Source organism: Saccopteryx leptura, chromosome 2, assembly GCF_036850995.1.
Source record: "Saccopteryx leptura isolate mSacLep1 chromosome 2, mSacLep1_pri_phased_curated, whole genome shotgun sequence".
In the NCBI taxonomy this organism is placed as follows: Eukaryota; Metazoa; Chordata; class Mammalia; order Chiroptera; family Emballonuridae; genus Saccopteryx; species Saccopteryx leptura.
This window is the reverse complement of record NC_089504.1, coordinates 302,780,099-302,800,444: the sequence shown is the minus strand read 5'-3', so window position 1 is coordinate 302,800,444 and position 20,346 is coordinate 302,780,099. Positions and strand designations below refer to the sequence as shown.

Sequence of the window (20,346 nt, the reverse complement as noted above, 5' to 3'; positions counted from 1 at the left end):
AAGACTACAAAGCATTATTAAAGAGATTGCAAAATGCACAATGAATTGGAAGGATATTTCGTTTACATAGATTGGAAGAATAAACAGTTAAAATGTCCATGTTACTCAAAGCAAAATCAGATTCAGTTCATTCCCCATCAAACCCAATGACATTTTTAAAGAAATAGAACAAAAAAACCCATCAGATTTCTATGGAATCACAAAAGTCCCCCGAATAACCAAAATATAACTAAAATTCCTAAATAGAAAAAACTGGTTAGTTGAAATGTTTAATTATGGGATACAGAAAGGCTTGTTGTATATATTTCTGACCTGCCTAATAAATACAATATAGTAAATATAATTTAAATTCTTGTTAGTAATGGGGAAATTCTCAGTATCTCAAAGTCTTTATTCGAAACCTCAATTATTACATGAACATATAAATTTATAAGACATTAGAATGAATGTGTACTTATTGATTTCACAATCTTCCTTCTAAATATATAATATACACATATAGGGATAGGCGAACATAGGTTTACAGTTATATTGCAAATAGTACAATTAATATATAATAATGCAAGAATAAACTGTTTGGCATACTCATGACTATAAACCTAAGTTATTGATACACATGTCCATTATATTTGTGTTTTGTATATTGTTTGTAGTTATGCTTCTATGTATACTAGTATATGTATATTTCCCTGTAAAATCTAAGTATAATACTATTTGTGGGGGATTTTGATTATCAAATGTCCTTCAATGAGGGGCAGACTGTCTTCTACCTGTTTGAATTTGAAATGATAGTTGGAATTAAAATATCAATACAGATTTTAGATAATTCTTGAAGAATTATCAAATTATATAGTTTGTCAAATTTTGTAAAATCATGTAATTTTGTGCAACAAAACCACCTTTTGTGATCATTTTTTTAAACAAATAAGGAAATTGCCTCAGAAAGGTTAAGAGGTGTTAGGTAAAGTTACATGGCTGATTGATAACAGACGTTTTGATTCCAGACCATGTCATTTTTACTCTATTGTACTTTACCATGTGACTTTTTAAAATTATTACTCGAGATGAAAAAAAATTGAAACAAATGTTGGTTTGTGAAGTAGATGCCCTATGCAAATGAGATTACTTAGATAGTAAGTGAATATTCACTGGAGTGAACATAGGAAGGGGACTGCTGCATTTCTTACTCCACTAGGAAATAGCATTCCTTACAGAGGAGAACAGATTGATTGGTGTTAGAAAATTTATATTAGTAACCTGGATAACTACAAAGCCAGGCAAGGAAGTGGCTGAGGTTAATGTAATTATTGATAGGGAGCTACTTAGCCATGAAGTACAAATATCTTTCTATTGAATAAGTCTTTAATCTGCTAAGTGAATTATCTCCATATTTTAAAGTAACTAGCTCATAAATATAAATTATTTTTTAGTTGGGTGTTTTGTAGAATTTGACTTTTCAAGCCAATGCCAATTGTTTTGTGTTATGTCATTGTTTATTTTAGGCTAGAAGTTCCACGTGAAGGTGATTTGGATCTAATTTTGCAAGAGAGTGCAACTAACACTCCAGATGCCAAACTACAAAACACATTATTATATGACTCGAAAGTCTGGACTACTAAAGATCAGGGAGAACGAAAAGTTGCTGTTCATTTTGTGAAAAATAATGGCATTCTTCCACTTTCAAATGATTGTCTAATTTTGATAGAAGGTAGGACATTTAAGTTACTGTTTTATTAGATTACAGCTTTGCTTATGTCTGTCTCTAATTGTTACATATATTTTAGGGGGAACCTAGGACACATAGTCAAAATATTAATTTAAATTTCATAAAATGAAATATATTATCTAGAACAACTAGATTCAAATCTATATATAGATGTATATACACATACATATATATAAGGTCTACTGGAAAGTTCTGTCCGATTCTGTCACAAGTTTTGACACGTAAGCACGTTTATTTGGCGCATGTGTGCCTCTCTATTTTTATCACTTAATGTATACATACTGACGTTGCAAATTAACTAAAACAAAGTTGATTCACGTTAGTCTTATGTGTGAAGTGATAGTGTACCCATGGCTACTGATAAAGTTCATTTACGCCACTGTAATTTTTACAAATTTCAACAAGGAAGAAATGCTACAGAAGCATGTCTGTCACATCCACCATATTTCCTGGACTTAGCACCCTCCAACTATCACTTGTTTTTGTCCTTACAAAATTTTTTGAAGGGCAAAAATTCAAAGTGAAGAAGATATCAAACAAGCACTGGTTCAATTTTTCGCATCAAAAGATAAAACATTTTTCAAAAATGGGATATACAAATTGCCCTCACGCTGGCAAGAAATCACTAATAATAATGGCAACTATATTATTTAATAAAGTTTATTGACGGTAAGAAAAATTTGTATTTTGTTTTATTCCAAAAGTGGACAGAACATTCCGGTAGACTTTATATATAAATTCATCTGAATGACATTTTGAAATTATACATTAGTCTCAGGTATTTACATTTATTCATTTTGTCGGAGTTCTGCCTGTCATCCTACTCGGATGCAAGCTGCTTATCAAACTGAGTAATAATGAGGAGGCCTCCTGTGACGACCAGCCACTGCTATCTTGGCCTCTGGATGTCACTGTTGTTTCATAAAAGTAGAATTAAATAGCTATTTATTGATATGTAAATCAAGGAAGGGACCCTTGAAACAAGTAAAGGCAACTTGACATGCTTTTAAAAAACAAAATTTTGAATCATATTTGTTTTTTGTCTTTTTTTGTATCTTAATGTATGCACCGCAGATTTTTCCCTGCCAAGTTTAAAGTTTCATTATTTTCCATGAGACTTTCCTTCCATAAGAATATTCCGTAAAAGGAAAGCATCATCTTTAATTTGTATTACAGATATCTTTAATTTCATTTTATTTTTTAGTTTAGGTTTTTAGAAGAATATTATAGGGGTGACACTGGTGAACATAACATGGGTATCAGGTGCCCAATCCTACATCACATCTCTATGTACCGCTTCATTTTACAGATAAATGACTTTTATTATAATGGATTATAATAATTTTTGTTACTTTTTTGTATTTAGAAAAGCTATACATAATTTTTTTTAGAAAATAGGTATATTCAGAATATATACATATATAAACATTGGTATCACTTCCATTAATATCTCTTGTTTAAATACATTTTAGTGTACCGGAAACTTAATTTCTTTGTATTAATTAATTTAATCATTACAATAATCCTATGCAGTTGGTACAACTATAAGCTGTTTTTAATCCATTTGAAAACTGAACCACAGAGAAGTTAAATGTCTTTCCCAATATAGGTGGTAAGTGGTGGAACTGAATTGTTTCTTGTTAATGGGCAAAGTAAATCTGTGATGAACCTTATTTATCTCCCCTTTGGATGAGGTATAGTTATGAGGACCCATGTCATGAAGTAAATAAATGTTGCCAGTTCCTTTTCAGTGAAGTTATCCTAGTCTACATGTGCTTTAGCAGCATATGAGATGATCTGTTCTCCTACCCTTTTCATGTATACTAGTGCTTTAAAAAAGTTGGCTACTTGGATGAATGAAATGTGGTATCTTATTCCATTAGCAATACTTTAATCTATACCAGGAGATAGATTTAAATACAAAACACACAAACACGTGCATATAAAAAAAATGGAGTAAGAGTATTTGTAGATTATAAAAGTTAAAGCTTTGATCCTATGAGGTTTTATAAGAACTGTCCTTGTAAGGCCAACTAAGAGTATGTCATGTATACCTTAGGACCCTCACGGTGTACGGACTCCCTCAGAACTCTGTGCTGAGGCCAGATTGGCATTGAGGGTCCAAAGGAAGCTTGAATTGAAAAGTCCTTTAGCTCCTGATCCTATCCTTAATTACCACTCATCCCACAAACTTCCGATCTCATCTCCTACGATTCCCATCCTACCATCCAGCCATGCTGAACAGGCAGAGGTTCCTAAACCCCTTCTGTTTCTCTCTGCCTTTTTGCCATTCCATTGCTGTTCTCCTGAGAATGTCTGCTCTAGTTACACTTTGAAAGTAAACCCAGTAATTCTACTTATTTAGCAATTTCTGTGGACTATCTAATTAGTACCTACATGTATGAGCATTTTTTTCTGATTGGGTGAGTGGTTCTTATCACATACTGCATGAACTGCCAAAAGAGCACTTTTTGTCATGTTATATTTGTGTTTGATCTGTTTGTAGAATTGTTTTCCTATTAGAATGTAGCTCTCTAAGGGCAGGATATGGGTTTATTTTAATCTGTTTATCTTCAGCACCATACTATAGTATACCTGGCATATAACTAGCTCTCAGTAAATATTTATTGAATAATTAAGTTCATCCCAAGTAATAACACTTTACCTTACAGTGTGTGTGAAGGCACTTTAAAATTTAAAAGGGTTTCATCAATATGTAGTATTTTTATTTTACTGTGTTTCTGAGTGTTTTAGCCCTAACTGACCCGAGGCCAGGCTCCGTCTGCAGTGTGACCGGGCAGAACTGGCTTCCAGCTTCACTGAGCTGCAGAGAGGGGTGGCAGCGAGTCAATTAAAACACCGCAAAGCTGCTGTTTTGACCAAAATTTATCCACTTTTTCAAGAAAAAGTTTGTCCTTGGGTGGTCTTGAGCCTTTGGTTAATTTCTGGAGTTCTAAAAGAGTTGAACCTGACAGTTGGGCCAGTGTTCGTTTTGCTTGTGTGGAGATGTGTGTTGTTGGACGTCCTTAGTCTGCTGAGCCAGGGCGGCTTCCCCTAATATGGACCTTTAATGCTACAAATTTGAGGAAATACACCAAAATATTTTTCCAGATCATATTCTCTTCCCCTGGACAGGAAGAATTATCGATCTCTGTAAAATGTGCACCAGGAGGTTTGAGTTATCCCAGATAATGCTGTCTTCTGATAATGGTCCACCATTGGGCATTGTTTTCTTCTCAGTCAACATGACGGTCTAATGCCCATCCTGTCATAGAATTGGGGTGATTATGACAGTTTCCCCAGGAAAAATGAACAAACATTTCATACAAATTCATGTTACATGAAGTATTAGCATCTATATTTAAATTTAATGTTGACCTGAGTTTAAAAGATTTATTTCGAACTCAGGACTAAAGTTGCCTAGACATTAGTAGTGTTATGTGTATAGAAAATTGAATAATGAGAATCCTGTCATACTTGGGCTCTCAACTTTATTCTTTCGATTCTTTGAATCAGAGTGTTCTGGCCTAAAGAGTAACTTGTATGTATTTAAGAAGATGGTTAAAATTTGTCAAGCCTTATGTTTTGCTTAACTCTCGGCATTTTTGTGCAGTGGTTCTTTAATACTGCAGGGGATCCTAAGTTTACAAATCACTTTTTCACAATAAATGTACAAATGTATTAAATCTCTATAAATTCATGGCTTTCATTCTTTTTCTATCAATCTCTTTAGTCCTTTACTACATCTCAAGTATTACTTAATAGGTACTTCATTTTGCCTACATTATATTTGTCCTACTTGAAGGGTTTATTAATTCTCTTTTAATAGGAGGTACACTAAGTGAAATCTACAAACTGGCAGACAAGTTTCATAGTGTAATTCCTGTGAGATCTGGCCATAGAGACCTGGAACTCCTTAACCTTTCAGCACCATACCTTATTCAGGGAAAAATGCATCACTATGGGTATGTTTTCAATTCTGGGAAATTTGAGAATTAAAGTTTTTTAAGTGTGCTTAATGTCGTTTGGGATTGTGAGTTTGTGACCTCTTATTCTGTCAATGTGTGCTTTATATATTTTGGGACTCTGCTGATTCACTCAGATATTTCATCTTCTAGTGAATTAGTTGTTTGGTGTGTATCCTTTTATAATGACTTAATTTCTAATCATTTATTTTATGCCCCGAGGTGGTTTTTTGTTTTGTTTTCATATTTTTATTGTTTGTTTTCATATTTTTATTGTTTGTTTGTTTGTTTGTTTTTGGGTTTTTTTTGTATTTTTCTGAAGCTGGAAACGGGGAGAGACAGTCAGACAGACTCCCGCATGCGCCCTACCGGGATCCACCCGGCACGCCCACCAGGGGAGACGCTCTGCCCACCAGGGGGCGATGCTCTGCCCCTCTGGGGCATCGCTCTGTCGTGACCAGAGCCACTCTAGCACCTGGGGCAGAGGCCAAGGAGCCATCCCCAGCGCCCGGGCCATCCTTGCTCCAATGGAGCCTCGGCTGCGGGAGGGGAAGAGAGAGACAGAGAGGAAGGAGGGGGTGGGGGTGGAGAAGCAAATGGGCGCTTCCCCTATGTGCCCTGGCCGGGAATTGAACCCCGGGTCCCCCGCACGCCAGGTCGACGCTCTACCGCTGAGCCAACCGGCCAGGGCCTATTGCTTGTTTTTGACAGAGACAGCAAGAGAGTCAGGAGAGAGGGACTGATAGGGACAGATAGGAAGGGAGAGAGATGAGAAGCATCAATTCTTCATTGCAGCACCTTAATTGTTCATTGATTGCTATCTCACATGTGCCATGACCAGGGGGCTACAGCAGAGCAAGTGACCCTCTTGCTCAAGCCAGCGACCATGGGATCATGTTTTTGATCCTACTCTCAAGCCAGCGACGCCACGCTCAAGCTGGTGAGCCCATGCTCAAGCCAGGTGAGCCTGCATGCAAGCTGGTGACCTAGGGGTTTCAAACCTGGGTTTGCTGTGTCCCAGTCTGATGCTCTATCCACTGTGCCACCACCTGGTCAGGCCATATTTTTATTGTTATATCAGGTTTCTTTTTGGTTCATAATTGCTTGGTATCTTATTCTCATCCCTTTGCTTTCTTGTCCCTTTGTTTTTATTTTTTATCTCATGAATAAATACATGTAACTAGATTTTAGTTGTTTTTAAACAGATGAGTTAAAACATCTTTTTTTTTTTTTTTTTTTGATGACAGACAGAGAGCGGGACAGGCAGATAGGAAGGGAGAGAGATGAGAAGCATCAATTCTTTGTTGTGGCACCTTAGTTGTTCATTGATTGATTTCTCATATGTGCCTTGACCGGGGGGTTACAGCAAACCGAGTGACCCCTTGCTCGAGCCAGCGACCTTGGGCTCAAGCTGGTGAGCCATGCTCAAACCAGATGAGCCCATGCTCAAGCTGGTGACCTCGGGGTCTCAAACCTAGGTCCTCCGCATCCCAATCTGACACTCTATCCACTGCACCACCGCCCGGTCAGGAGAGTTAAAATATCTTAATTGCTGACATATTTAGGTTTTATTTCTATATTTTATGTTGTTTCTCATTTATGCCATACTACTTCATTTTTATTTTTGTTATTCTGCTTATTTTTTTTCCTTCAGTCTTCAATAGAATTGATTTATTAAAAATATTTTTAATTTTGTCCTTTTTTCTCTTTTGCTATTTTGGAAGTAATGAATACTCAAGTTTTATTTATTACCCTAAATTTTTATTTTTCATATTTTTTTTATTTGTATACTTCCTTTTCATGTCTAAGTTAATGTTGCCTTTGATTTTTAAGGCAATAATACTTCTTTCAATTACCTTTTTCTCTTAAAAAAAAAACTTAGATGTGTTTGAAGGGTCAAAGGGCATAATATTGGTTATAGTTACCCTCTGTTTTCCCCAGATTGCAAATAAAAAGAAGTCGGCATGAACCTCTTGAATATTGATTTTTATATTTTTATTTATATATTTTCTCATCTCCTAAACATGAGATGTAATAGAAAATTACTTAAAATACGTTTGTATATAAGTAAATCACAATACCTATACTAAATAATGTATAATTTTAATATATTGTATAGTTTTACATTGATTTATATTATGAGTAACTCTTGTACTGGGCATCATAAATGATCAACTTCTAATATATGCTTACGGAATATATTATCCTGAATGTTGCTAGTACTTACTTCTTTAGTTGGAATAATTTCCTTATATTGGATATATTTAATGAAGACCAAGGCTGTTATTTCTTGTTCCTAGAGCCATAAAATGGAAGTTCTTAAAGATTGTCTGTTTAAACTTTTTTATTTTACCAAATAAGGAAATCAGCCTTAGTAATTAGTAATATGGACCTGAAAACCTCTCTTATTCTCAGTTTAATGTTGTTTATTCTGAACATTATTGCTTTATTGTAAAAAGCTTATTTTTAAAAAATAATTCTGTTTGTAATATGCACATTGAAGTGGAAGGCTCAGTATCTTTTGTTTAATTCACTTTTTAAATCGTGCATACTTGAACAGCAAAAATAAGCTATAATATTGTTATAAGTAATTATAATAAATTATTTTAAAATGTTTGTTTTTGTTTTATTGATTTCAGATGTAAAAAGTGTTCTAGTTTGAAACCAATACAAAATCTGAATAATGTGGTTGATAAAACAACATGGATTCCTTCTTCTGTGGCAGAAGGTTAGCTAAAGTTCTATGTCCTGTAATTTAACTGTCTTTGTATAAAGTGATCTCACTGATTATATTTCAATATTTGTGGCTATAGTAAAACTAGAGCAAAGTTTAGTTTTCCTTAAGCGAAACCATCCACAGTCATTGTAATAAAAGTATAACGTAAATGTTTAAACTCTTTGGAAACTTACCTTTCAGACATCTGACTGTGTCTTTTAATCTTTACTCACAGTTTAATGTTCAATAATTTGTTTTAGTATTAATTATTAATCACAAATACAACCTCTGAATAATCTCTCCAGTGAAAGTACCTTGGGATTTGACAAATTTCAGAGATAGCTGTTACAATGTTTTACCCAATACTTCTTTGCTGGAACAATAATCTTTTTATATCATATTCTTAACAATGGTCACCTAGCCTTGGCTTAAAACTCTTAGTGACAGGACTCATTACATTGCAAGGCAACATAGTCCCTTAATTTTTAGGCAGTTTTTAATAGTGAGGAAAAATATGCCTTCCTATAATTTTAACCTGGGCCACATTCTGTTTACTAGAATTAGAGTGTATCTGTTCCTTCTTCTATGAGATCAACAGACTTTGTACATTTGAAGATTTCTGTCGAGGCTTCTTTTAGTCTTTATTTCTCCAAGCAGGCATCTCACTTCCTTTGGTACTGTCCACATTCCTTACTATTTTTCCAATGTTCCTTATTTCCAATGTCCTCCTCAAATTTTGGCATTCAAAGCTGGAAATAGGGCTGAAGATATAGGCCAATTCAGTATATGAACAAAACTTTTATTTTCCTAAAAATTGGACATCTAGCTTATCTAGCCTGAAAATTTCATTGTACAGCAGGTCCTTGAATAACATCATTTTGTTCAGTGTCATTTTATCATAACATTAATGAGATGCCTTAGGAACTTAACTCTTGTTTATATTAGTTAGCCTCAAGTAAAATTGGTTTTATTATATGTTGTTTCACCTCAGTTCCAAGAACCTGTTGACAATGTTAAGTAAGGACTTACCATGTAGATATTAATTTATACTTTGTTTTTTCTTTCTCTTTTAATATGCCACTGCTATCTCATATTTTGTTTGTGGTCCAGTGAAACTCAAGTTTCCTTTGTCATGAACCACTTGCTCTCCAGTCTGGTCTCCCTATCCTATTCTTAATGCAGTTATCTGTTCATTTGTTTGTCTGGTCCCTCAGAGTAGGTTTTATGTTCATGTTTCTTGGTTATGGTACACAGTTTTAAACTATTGAGACCTCTTAAATCCTAAAAATCAATTTCTCTTCAGTAACAATTTCCGTCATGTCTGTATGTCCTAATTATTCTTTTTACTTGCCTCCTTAATTACTTCTGTTTAAATATTGACTCCACAAATGGAAAACAATATTTCATTCTATAAACATATTCAATGTCTTCTATTTGCAAACACAGCTGTTCATTTAACATAAATTTTTAAATGATTTGCTATACCTTTAATTTCTTCCTTTTTCCTCATCTTACCACATTACGAAATTCCACCTTTCAACATTTTTTTCTTTTAACAAGATAATATCTCTTAAAAAATAAGTGATCCCTATATTTATAATATGAAGGGGAGAGACATGTTACATAATCATAAATATTGAACTGCATGCTATTTGTAAGAGTATCCCAGTACTTTAATTTTGTCTTTCATAAGGCCAACTTGCAATGAATTGTATTTTATAAATCAATTTTTATGTTTTTCATTTTACAGATATATTAATATTTAATCCAGAAAGATACAATTGTTTATAATTCATTACCTTTATATAGGTACAGTGTAATGTTCCCAGTGAACATGATAAAATGAGCTTAATATGTTGGCATATGTGATAGTTTTTCTCTTGCTTTGCTTTAGTAAACAAAATTAACAGATTCATACTATCTGAAAATAATTTTTACTTTAATTACAAGGAGTAGAACATTCATATAGTTAATCTTTTCTTCCTTCACCAGTATTGGGTATTGTACCCCTTCAGCATGTGTTTGTGATGACATTTACTCTTGATGATGGAACAGGAGTATTGGAAGCTTATCTCATGGATTCTGTAAGTAACAGAGGTAGTGAAGATATTTCTAACTAAAAGTAATACCTTAAAAAATTTTAATATATTTATTCATATCTACTTTATTAGAAGATTTAAGGCAGCTTAGAAGAATAAAATACGAATGCATAGATTTTAAATTGTCTATATGTGTTTATCTCTCTTTAATATTATACTGTAAATCGTGATATCAAAATAATGAAAAATGAGGAATAAGAGTTTAGTAGAGAGTCATTTTTTTATATCACACAGAAATTCTGTTTCAGGAGCCAAAAACAGAGGTATAGCCACACCCCCTAGGCATCATCTATCACCATTTCCCTAGGCTTGTTTAGGCTCCTCATTTCACATTACAGGGAACAAAATTACTTTGATAAGATGGTCGTTACATTGGCTTTCCACTAAACCACCTTATTTCTGATGACAGTCCCCAGTTTGGGGATTCCCAAGACCGACCTCACTCTGGAACCAGTCTCAAGTTCAGAGGTCAAAAAGACCACCCTTAGTTTTGATAATTCATTGGACAGACTCACAGAGTTCACTGAAAGCTATTATACTCACTGTTACAGTTATTACAGCTAAATGATACAGGTTAAAATCATCCAAGGGAAGAGGTGCATAGGGCAGAGTCCTGGAAAGTTTTAAATGTGGACCTTTCATTTGTGCTCTTTCCTGGAATGGAAGACAGCATTCCTTTCCTGGCAACAGTGTGTAATGGTACACATGGAGTATTGCCAACTGGAGAGCTCAGCTGAGCTTTAGCATCCAGAGTTTTTACTGGAGTTCTATCAGTAGTCATGGTTGAATCTCAGTCTTCAGCCCCTCACCACCAGTCAAGCTAATACCACATAATACAAACTCCCCACCCTAAGTCACAGTATTACACTATCCAGTGTAACCCAGTGTCTCCAGGCAAATAAGGACACTTCTATCAATCATGACATTCCAGGGGCTTAGACATTACTTCCCAGAAGCTAAGAGAAAAAGCTAGGCCTGACTAGATGGTGGTACAGTGGATAGAGCATCAACCTGGGACACTGAGGACCCATGTTCTAAACCCTGAGGTCACTGACTTGAGCATGGTCTCACCAGCTTGAGCATGGGGTCGCCAGCTTGAGTGTGGAATCATAGACATGACCCCATGGTTGCTGACTTGCAGTGCCCAAGGTCGCTGGCTTGAGCAGGGGGTCATTGGCTTGGCTAGAGCCCACCAGACAAGGCACATATTAGGAGCAATCAATGAACAACTAAGGTGCCACAATTATGAGTTGATGCTTCTCATCTCTCTCCCTTCCTGTTTCCCTTTCTCTCTCTCGCTAAAAAATACACACACAAAAAAAACTGGTAATACTAATATTTTTATTAATATTTTTACTACACACATTGTAAAAGAATCTGGAGTGAGGTTGAGTGGAGACTTTTTCTCCTGCCTAAGCAATCCATTTATCCATTTATTAAATAAATATTTAATGAGCACCTCCTATATGCCCAGTACTACTCTTTGTGATAAAGATATAACTGTGAGCAAAGCAAGCAAAATCTGTTTCCTCCCCATAATTTAGTAGTGGAGAAAAATATTAAATATAAACTGTGTGTTATACTCTTAATACTTATACATTGTAGGCTCTCAATATATGTATTATCAAGAGAATAGTAAGTCTTGCTGTTTTATTATTACTAAGTCAAAGCAATTTAACTTGATTTTATATCTCAAAGTAGTAAGTCAGATTTTAGAGTTCAGACTGGCACTCTAGTTTATGAATTCTGCAATCTTGATATAGTCTAGATATATCAAGATAGAATCAGTGGTCGGCAAACCGCGTCTCACGAGCCACATGAGGCTCTTTGGCCCCTTGAGTGTGGCTCTTCCACAAAATACCACGTGCGGGTGCTACGTTGATAAGGAATATACCTACCTATATAGTTTAAGTTTAAAAAATTTGGCTCAAAAGAAATTTCAGTTGTTGTACTGTTGATATTTGGCTCTGTTGACTAATGAGTTTGCCAACCACTGGTAATTAAATGTATTAAAATACAGGATTGACAAAAGTACGTTTAAGTTGTTTCTATGGAAAAAGACATGGAATTACGATTATTGCAATAGCTTTATTAACTCAAAAGAATGTCACAGTACAACTGTAGACCTACTTTGCCACCCCTGTACTTTTGTATTAATTATAACCTTAATAAAAGATTAATATTATTTTCTTTTTATTTTATTATTCTTTTAAGGACAAATTCTTCCATATTCCACCATCAGAAATCTTAACCAATGATTACCTTCAGGAAAGTATGGAAATGATCATGAATATGTTTTGTCCTCCAGGAAAGAAAATTGGTAAGCAATAATATTTTAACAGTCCCATTCATTCTTTTTTTAAAACATAGGACCTAGTATATATAATCTATGGACTTTTAGAGGTATAAAAAGTTTGAAATGTGAATTCGAATAAATTTCTAAGTGCTAGCTTACTGTGGGATCTACCTTTTGGTGCAGACAGGGGCAGAGATAAAATGGCTGTGCATCACAATTCCTGAAACGAAAAGATTTTCAATATTTTGAAACAAAATAAAGGAGAGGCAGTTTTGATCACAAGCACTTTTCATGCTATTTATGCATGCAAACATTTTAGTTGAAATTATATTAACAGGGCTAAAATTTTTATTAGCAACATTTTCTGTAAAAAACTGTATTTAGCCAGTTGATGAATTTTCTATTCCGTATTAACTAGTTTCAGATTTTACAGTATTTTTATTTTACTAATTATTTTGAGCGGCTTTAGTTGTTTTCTCTATGACATTTGATTTATCAACCAGATCTTCAGGGCATATTATAAATAGAGCTTGTACCTGTTGAAACTGAGTTTTTCTTTTGTGGCTATTATCTGTATTTTCATTGAAACTTGGCAGATCTAATCATTAAAACAGTTTGACTATTCTGACAATTTTTCATCAGTAACAAATTTTACCAGTTTCAGATTTAACTGTTAAGTAACTTATATAGGTTATTTTTAATCAAGCCTTATTTTCCCTTGGTTGATCTATGTATTTTATAACAATTCTAAAAAGACAGTTTTTGTACATCTGTAACAAAGGTTAACTTACATACTTTTATTTGGTGTCAGTTTTAATTTTTGTTGGCTACTTGAATTCCTTTGGGTAGATTTTTGGAAATAAACAGCCATGTCAAAAAGCACAGGCCTGGTAGACTTTCACTATGTACTGCAAAATTGCTTTTCAGGAACATCTTAACCATGTACGTTCTACCGGCACAGTGGAGGGCGCCTCTCTGGCTCGAGCCTTGCCAGTACTGGCCGTACTTGTACCTGTAGTCTCACCTGACACATGGGATGGGTTCAGCTGATTGGAACTTCAGGATCAGTTTCTTTGTGGTCAACCAAGAGGAAGATAAGTCAATAAATAAACAGAACAGGGAGATCAGTAACTAATTAGCTGGAAATAAAGGAATAAAATTTGAGAATGAGATAACTTACTACCTTCACTATCAAACATTCTGAAAACCCCACAGTTAGTAATTCCTTTTTCCTATTGTGAGGGAAAAAATTCAAATTAGAATTGCTGTAAAACAGTAATATACTGCTCATAAATGTTAGGGGATTTTTTATAGCTTCATAATCATTTTGAAATACTCCAGTGTGAACTTTGACAGTTAACAAGTTAGAAGATAATAACAACAACTTAGTAAGGGGACTGAGGGCTCTGCTTTAGTGTGGTGGCCGCACCCTGTGGGGTGGAAAAGGTGACTCTTCCGTGTGCAAGGCGTGTTCACGGTTAAGTGTCCTATCCCTGCCTATGGAAAAGAAGTCTGTGTCTATTCATTTTGCTTTTTCTCTAGTCCCAAAGATCTCCCACTGCTCTCTCTCACCTCTCTAATCTGTCACAGGGGAGCGGCTCTCCTGTCCTGTCCCCCTGACGTCTTCCCCTTGGATTCTGATGTTTAAAATAAGTGGTGAAACTGCCCTTGTGTGGAGCATCTTCTCTATCCATTAAGATTTTGCTTCCTGCCAGTTGTCAGTTTGGCTCAAATAAGCTAATAAAAATTCAAAATAAAAAAATACAGTATGTAATTTGGAAGAATAGATAATGTTCTATTTGGTAAATGTATTTATTAACTTTTCAAGCTTCAAATTAAATATATTAGTTTTTCTAACTAAGCATTATGTTTAGCTATACTGGAGTTATTTGTTAATCATTAAACAACATTTTCTTTTGTGTTTGTAGATACATATCCATGGTTGGAATGCTTCATCAAGTCCTATAATGTCAGCAGTGGGACGGAGCAGCAGATTTGCTATCAGATTTTTGACACCACAGTTGCAGATGATGTTATCTAATATTGACACTCAACTTAGCATATCTAAAATATTGTGATTTCCAAAAACATTACTATTTTCTATGAGATTACTATAAAACATGTAAAAGATTTAGCTCAATAGTTTATTTTCTGTTTTAAAATGGAAAATTTAATTAACCACTAATTAAATTTTTAAAAAATAGATACTGTGTTATATTAACACATTCTAGTGAGTAAGTTAAAAATATTCCTGTTGCTCGTAAATATCCAGTGTGATGGCCGCTGGGTCATAAAGGAAAGAGAGACTTTGAACAAATGAAGGCCGTTTTCATTTGCCCTTTGCAGTCCTCAGGAGAAGCTGCTTGCTTACCCTGCACTGAAAGGCGCTTTCCCTGTGGATTTCACCACCGATTCCCCGGTTAAGCTTCTTGCCTAGGTCACTGTATCAGCACTGCTGATGATGTTATCATGACTATGGGATTAAAAGATATCCTCACCTAAAATGTCTGAGCTTTGACTGAGTGCAGGTATATAACAGCTGGTGTTTTGTTTGTTTTTGTACAAAAGGATCTACTTAAACAAGAACTCCTCAAAGAAATGCTGTTCAAGGGGGCTACAGTGAAGAGTGGTGTTCTCTAAGTGGAAGTGGTAGAATTGCTTGCTTGGGATGCTAATATCGACCAGTTTAGGATAAATTTGATTTTCAGACCAGAATTATATGCTTTGATCATTTATTTCTTTACTGATATTAGAAATTATTCCATTCCACTTCAACTTAATAAAGTGGTCAAATTTACAATGTTAATGACTCAGCCTTTTTTTAAATAGCCTTATGTAAAATATGTCAGATTGAACATTTATACTTTTTTTTTTTTTATAGAGACAGAGCGAGAGTCAGAGAGAGGGATATATAGGGACAGACAGGAATGCAGATGAGAAGCATCAATCATCAATTTTTTGTTGTGGCACTTTAGTTGTTCATTGATTGCTTTCTCATATGTGCCTTGACCGTGGGCCTTCAGCAGACCGAGTAACTTCTTGCTCAAGCCAGCGACCTTGGGTCCAAGCTGGTGAGCTTTGCTCAAACCAGGTGAGCCCACACTCAAGCTGTTGTTGACCTCGGGGTCTCGAACCTGGGTTCTCCACATCCCAGTCAGATGCTCTATCCACTGCTCCACTGCCTGGTCAGGCTCAGATTGAACATTTAAATGAGATGTTAACTCAATATGTAATCCACTTTTTACCTGACAATATGTCAAATTTAAAATCATGACTTTTCAGTTTTATCAAAATGTGTGTGTGTGTATGTGTGTGTGTGTGTGTATAGATTGATCTGTTATTTGCTAAAGACAGAGAGATAACTGCTCCTTCTAGTTCAATAGTTAATAAATGCACACAGGTCAGCTGTTTGGCTTGTTTATACTATTTGAGGTGTGATTTGAGGCAAAGAATCCAAAGCAGGTATATCCATGTAGGAGATATTTAGGACAGTCTACACACCAGGTACCGTGCTAAATACTTACATATTTGAGTTTCACAACAAACCATTTTTCTAATAAGAAAACTGAGGCTTGATTCATGAGCTGACTTGTCTAAGTTTATAAAGGTTTTCTATTACCCAGAATTTTTTTTTAATAAAAGTTAACATGTACTTACAAGAATGTGAAACAACATGAAATATGTAAATTTAAATTAATTCCTGTTCTAACACACCCAGAGGAAACTGCTTTTCACCATTTGATGAATAGTTTACCAGACTGTTTACCATTGTAAAAAAAAAATGTTTTAAAAATAACATCGTGCTATAAATGTATAAAATAGCTTTGACTGTTTTCATACAAACAAATATATACACTTTTTAAAAAATAGCATTATGCTTTATATTTATGCAACTTGCTTCTGTCATTTTGCAGTGTAGACTGTTTTTATGTCAATACATGCACAGGGCGAGACTTGTTTTTAATTGTTGAACATAAGTAATTTTTAGTGGGGAATTCTCCGATTATTTTACTTTCTATTCCTGTAGTAGCTTCTTATCTATTTAATTGTTATAGTTTTTATTGTGTCAATACATTTTTGTAAGAATATATTTCTGTGTAACCTCTTCTGTTCACTTGATAACCTTATAGTTATTTATTATATTATTTTATTATTATTATTTTACTCTATTTAATCTGGTATATTTTCCCTTTAAGTAAACCTGGAGCCTCCAGAATCCAGTGTCACAATATTTTCTGGAGGTTTTCAGGTGATCAGAATTTTAAAGGCCCATCCAGACTCCTAATACAGATTAGAATTCTGCCATGACATAGTTATCTTGAAATATTTTTTTTCGTACTTTAAAGAATTCATTGTGAAAAGAATTATGTTAACGTAAGAAAGGAAAACACCTTCTGTAATACTTTTCATTATGAAATTCAGGTTTTGTGGAGGCAATGATGTCACACCAAAGGTCTAGAGCAGTGGTTCTCAACCTTTCTAATGCCGTGACCCCGCAATACAGTTCCTCATGTTGCCGTGACCCCAAACCAAAAAATAATTTTGGTGGCTACTTCATAACTGTAATTTTGCTACAGTTATGATTTGGGATATAAATACCTGATATGCATTATGTATTTTCCGACGGCGTCGCAACCCACAGGCTGAGAACCGCTGGTCTAGAACATCGTTTTAGGGAAAATAAAAATAGTTCTTACAGTGTAGCCCCCTCAGGATCTCGTGATCATGTCAAAGCCTCCTACCAACTCCAGAAAAACGGAGAACTAGTCAGCTCATAAAATCTGGACATAGTGATCTCTTAATTCTGGTACTTGTAAGTAGTATGGGAACTCTCTAAGCAGGAACTCACCAGTGTGCTTAGGCATGTGCGATTTTATCTTTGGCACTCAGGAAGTGAATCAGTAGCACCATGTATTCTTTTTCCCTGGCTGTATTGTCATTTAAACTGTTAGGAAATTTGAGATCACTTAAGGTTTCAAAATGAAGGTCATCTTACATGGAGATGAATGTCCCTTCCATTCAGGAGTGCATTTGATGGGTTGAGAAGTGTTCGCATCAATTACATGATAAGGCTAATGTGTCGATGTATATGGGAGCTCTCTCTCAGAAGTGCAGTTGCAGAAACATGGATAGTTCAGAAGCTTCCCTGCTATTTTTAAACAAGAGCAACATCTTAATGAATATCTATTTTTTTCCCCTTGAAATCTAGGCCACAAAGTCACATTGGTTGTGTGTGTGTGTGTGTGTGTGTGTGTGTGTGTGTGTACACGTTGCTTTTATTCTCTGCTTTGAGTTCACTTTGCAGGATACTGCATTGTAATTTACTTGACAACCTAGTCCACAGCTGCCAAAGAAAGACTTTTTTTTTAACTTGTGTAAAGAGTTTCTAATCTTTCATCTATTTGTTGACAACATTTTGAAGGTTTGGAGCACGTGTTTAGTGAAAACCTATTTATCATCTATTTATAAAGTATTCCATCAAATATTGTGGCACTTTCCAAACAAGTACCTTTTCATGTATAATCTTAAAGTTCAAGTATATACCTTCTTTCTTTTTCTACACCTTCAGAGCAACTTTTTCCTTTGAACTATGAGCTCCCAAATAACAGCGAGTTTGTCATTACGTGTAACTCTGTTCCTCAGCAGAGGTTTGTCCTCCAGTGGAGGGCAAAGCCTTTCTGGAATTTAAAATCTCTGCCTCTTCAATGACCTCTTCAATGACTTCATGCCCCAAGCTTCTGTAGCAGTTAATAGGAAAGGTAACATATTTTTAAAAAATCAAAGTTATTAACTTGTGGAATCAGATGAAAACAGCTTACAGTAGATAGGCATCATTGGGGTTTAATGTGATTGGATAGGAAATTCTACATGCTTACTCCCCATTAGATAAGGTTTTAGAATGATAAATTTCTTCAATTTTGGAATAATTGACAAACATTTCTGTACAATGATCCAAGCTTAAATGGAGGTTAAGATAAAGAATTCAGAGTACAAAAGAGGTAGTTAAAAGTCTGCTCAGACATTTGCATTCATTTATTATTCATATAGTGTCTCTCCAAAAAGGATTTGACATAGTTTACAATAAAGAACACATAAAACACAACCTTTAAAAATAGCGCCAGAAGACAGGAGCTAAAAACAAACAAACAAAAATGTTAAAACAATTTACTATTCATAACCTATGCAATGCTGTAGGTTTTGAACAAAACTTACCGTATGTGAAAATGCAACAGGTTGCATTGCTCTTAATAAATAACAAAAGTTATACCATGTTATTAGAAGATACAGGCTTTTTATTTATCATAATATTAGGAGTAACAAGGTGAATTTTTACATTAAGCACACTAAACAACCATTATTTTTGCGATTGATAATAGTTATTTTAAAATGCAGAAATTTGATCCAAAGTAGTAGGAGGTAAGATCAGAAGCAGGAAGAAATATAGTAGGGGAATTTTCAATGAGTTGTCCACCTTTGGCTCTTATTTGAGGTACTTTTTTTGTTTCAGTTTTATTAATGATTAGAGCATTTCAAATTATGCATATGCAAGAATTATTAGAAGCCTTAATTACAACAGGAGAAAATGAAAAAGTTCCCTTCTGATCCACATATCTCTAGGAAAAATAGCTCTTCTTACCTTTTCCTTTTCAGGTACAGGTAATGAAATAAGGGAAATTTTTTGTATTTGATGTTTAATGTCTAGCAGAAAATGGATTTTAAGAGTGAACATTTGTTGGGATGCTGAGTTCCAGTACAGTGGTACCTTGAGATACGAGTTGAATTCGTTCTCTAACCGAGCTTGTAAGTCAGTCAATTTGTATATCAAACAAATTTCTCCCATTTAAAATAACTGAAATAGATTTAATCTGTTCCAGCCCTGTGAAACATCCCCAAACCATCCTGAATTATGAAAAAAGACATGTTTTTAATTAAGAAACACACATGTATACTTTACCAATTCATAACAAAATATATGAAATAAAAGAAAAAAGTGTTATTTAGTACTGTATTCTTACCTTGGAGACAGACAGGTGCGGCTAACAGGTGAATGGCAGAGGAGGAGGGAGGAAGAAAAGGATGCAGGCACTGTAGACATGTAAACTAAAACTGCACTTTCTTAACACTAAATGTAAACTAAAACTGCACTTTATTAACATGAAACCACAAAAACTTAATTGTAAAAAAATGCACTTTCTTAACTTTAAATTTAACCTAAGCTTAACATTACATATTTTTCATTTAGTCATCACCTGTTTCTGCCTTTTTGGCTGCACTTTTGGCACTTTCACTTGCAGGACTTTTGAATAAAAATCTATCCAAAGAGGTTTGCTATTTTCTGCCTTTAAAATGTTACGGAAATGTGACAAACAAGTGTCATTAAAAAGTGCTGAAGCATGACCAGTCAAAACTTTTCCTGGGTGTTTCCTTTCAGTGAAACTTGAAAACTTCTCCCACATTGCCAGCCTGTGTTTAATTTCACTTGTAGAAATCACTTCCTCTGACTCTACCTCCTCCTCACTACTAATCTCTTGCAGAAGCTCCAT

General features: G+C 34.7%; 1 protein-coding gene across 4 annotated transcripts in view; it reads left to right on the top strand.

Moving 5' to 3' along the window:
• The window catches only part of POT1 (protection of telomeres 1), a 53,533-nt gene extending 37,445 nt beyond the window's left edge, over positions 1–16,088 (top strand). For 3 of the 4 annotated variants that reach the window (XM_066362585.1, XM_066362586.1, XM_066362587.1), the window contains exons 15-20: positions 1,503–1,708; positions 5,556–5,691; positions 8,331–8,419; positions 10,400–10,491; positions 12,721–12,826; positions 14,731–16,086. In XM_066362585.1, the coding sequence (XP_066218682.1) occupies positions 1,503–1,708; positions 5,556–5,691; positions 8,331–8,419; positions 10,400–10,491; positions 12,721–12,826; positions 14,731–14,843 (742 nt within the window). In that variant the 3' untranslated portion in view covers positions 14,844–16,086. Of the gene's footprint in view, positions 1–1,502; positions 1,709–5,555; positions 5,692–8,330; positions 8,420–10,399; positions 10,492–12,720; positions 12,827–14,730 lie in introns of all 4 variants that reach the window. The other variant, XM_066362588.1, reaches the window with a different exon arrangement.
• Positions 16,089–20,346: the final 4,258 nt, after the last annotated feature.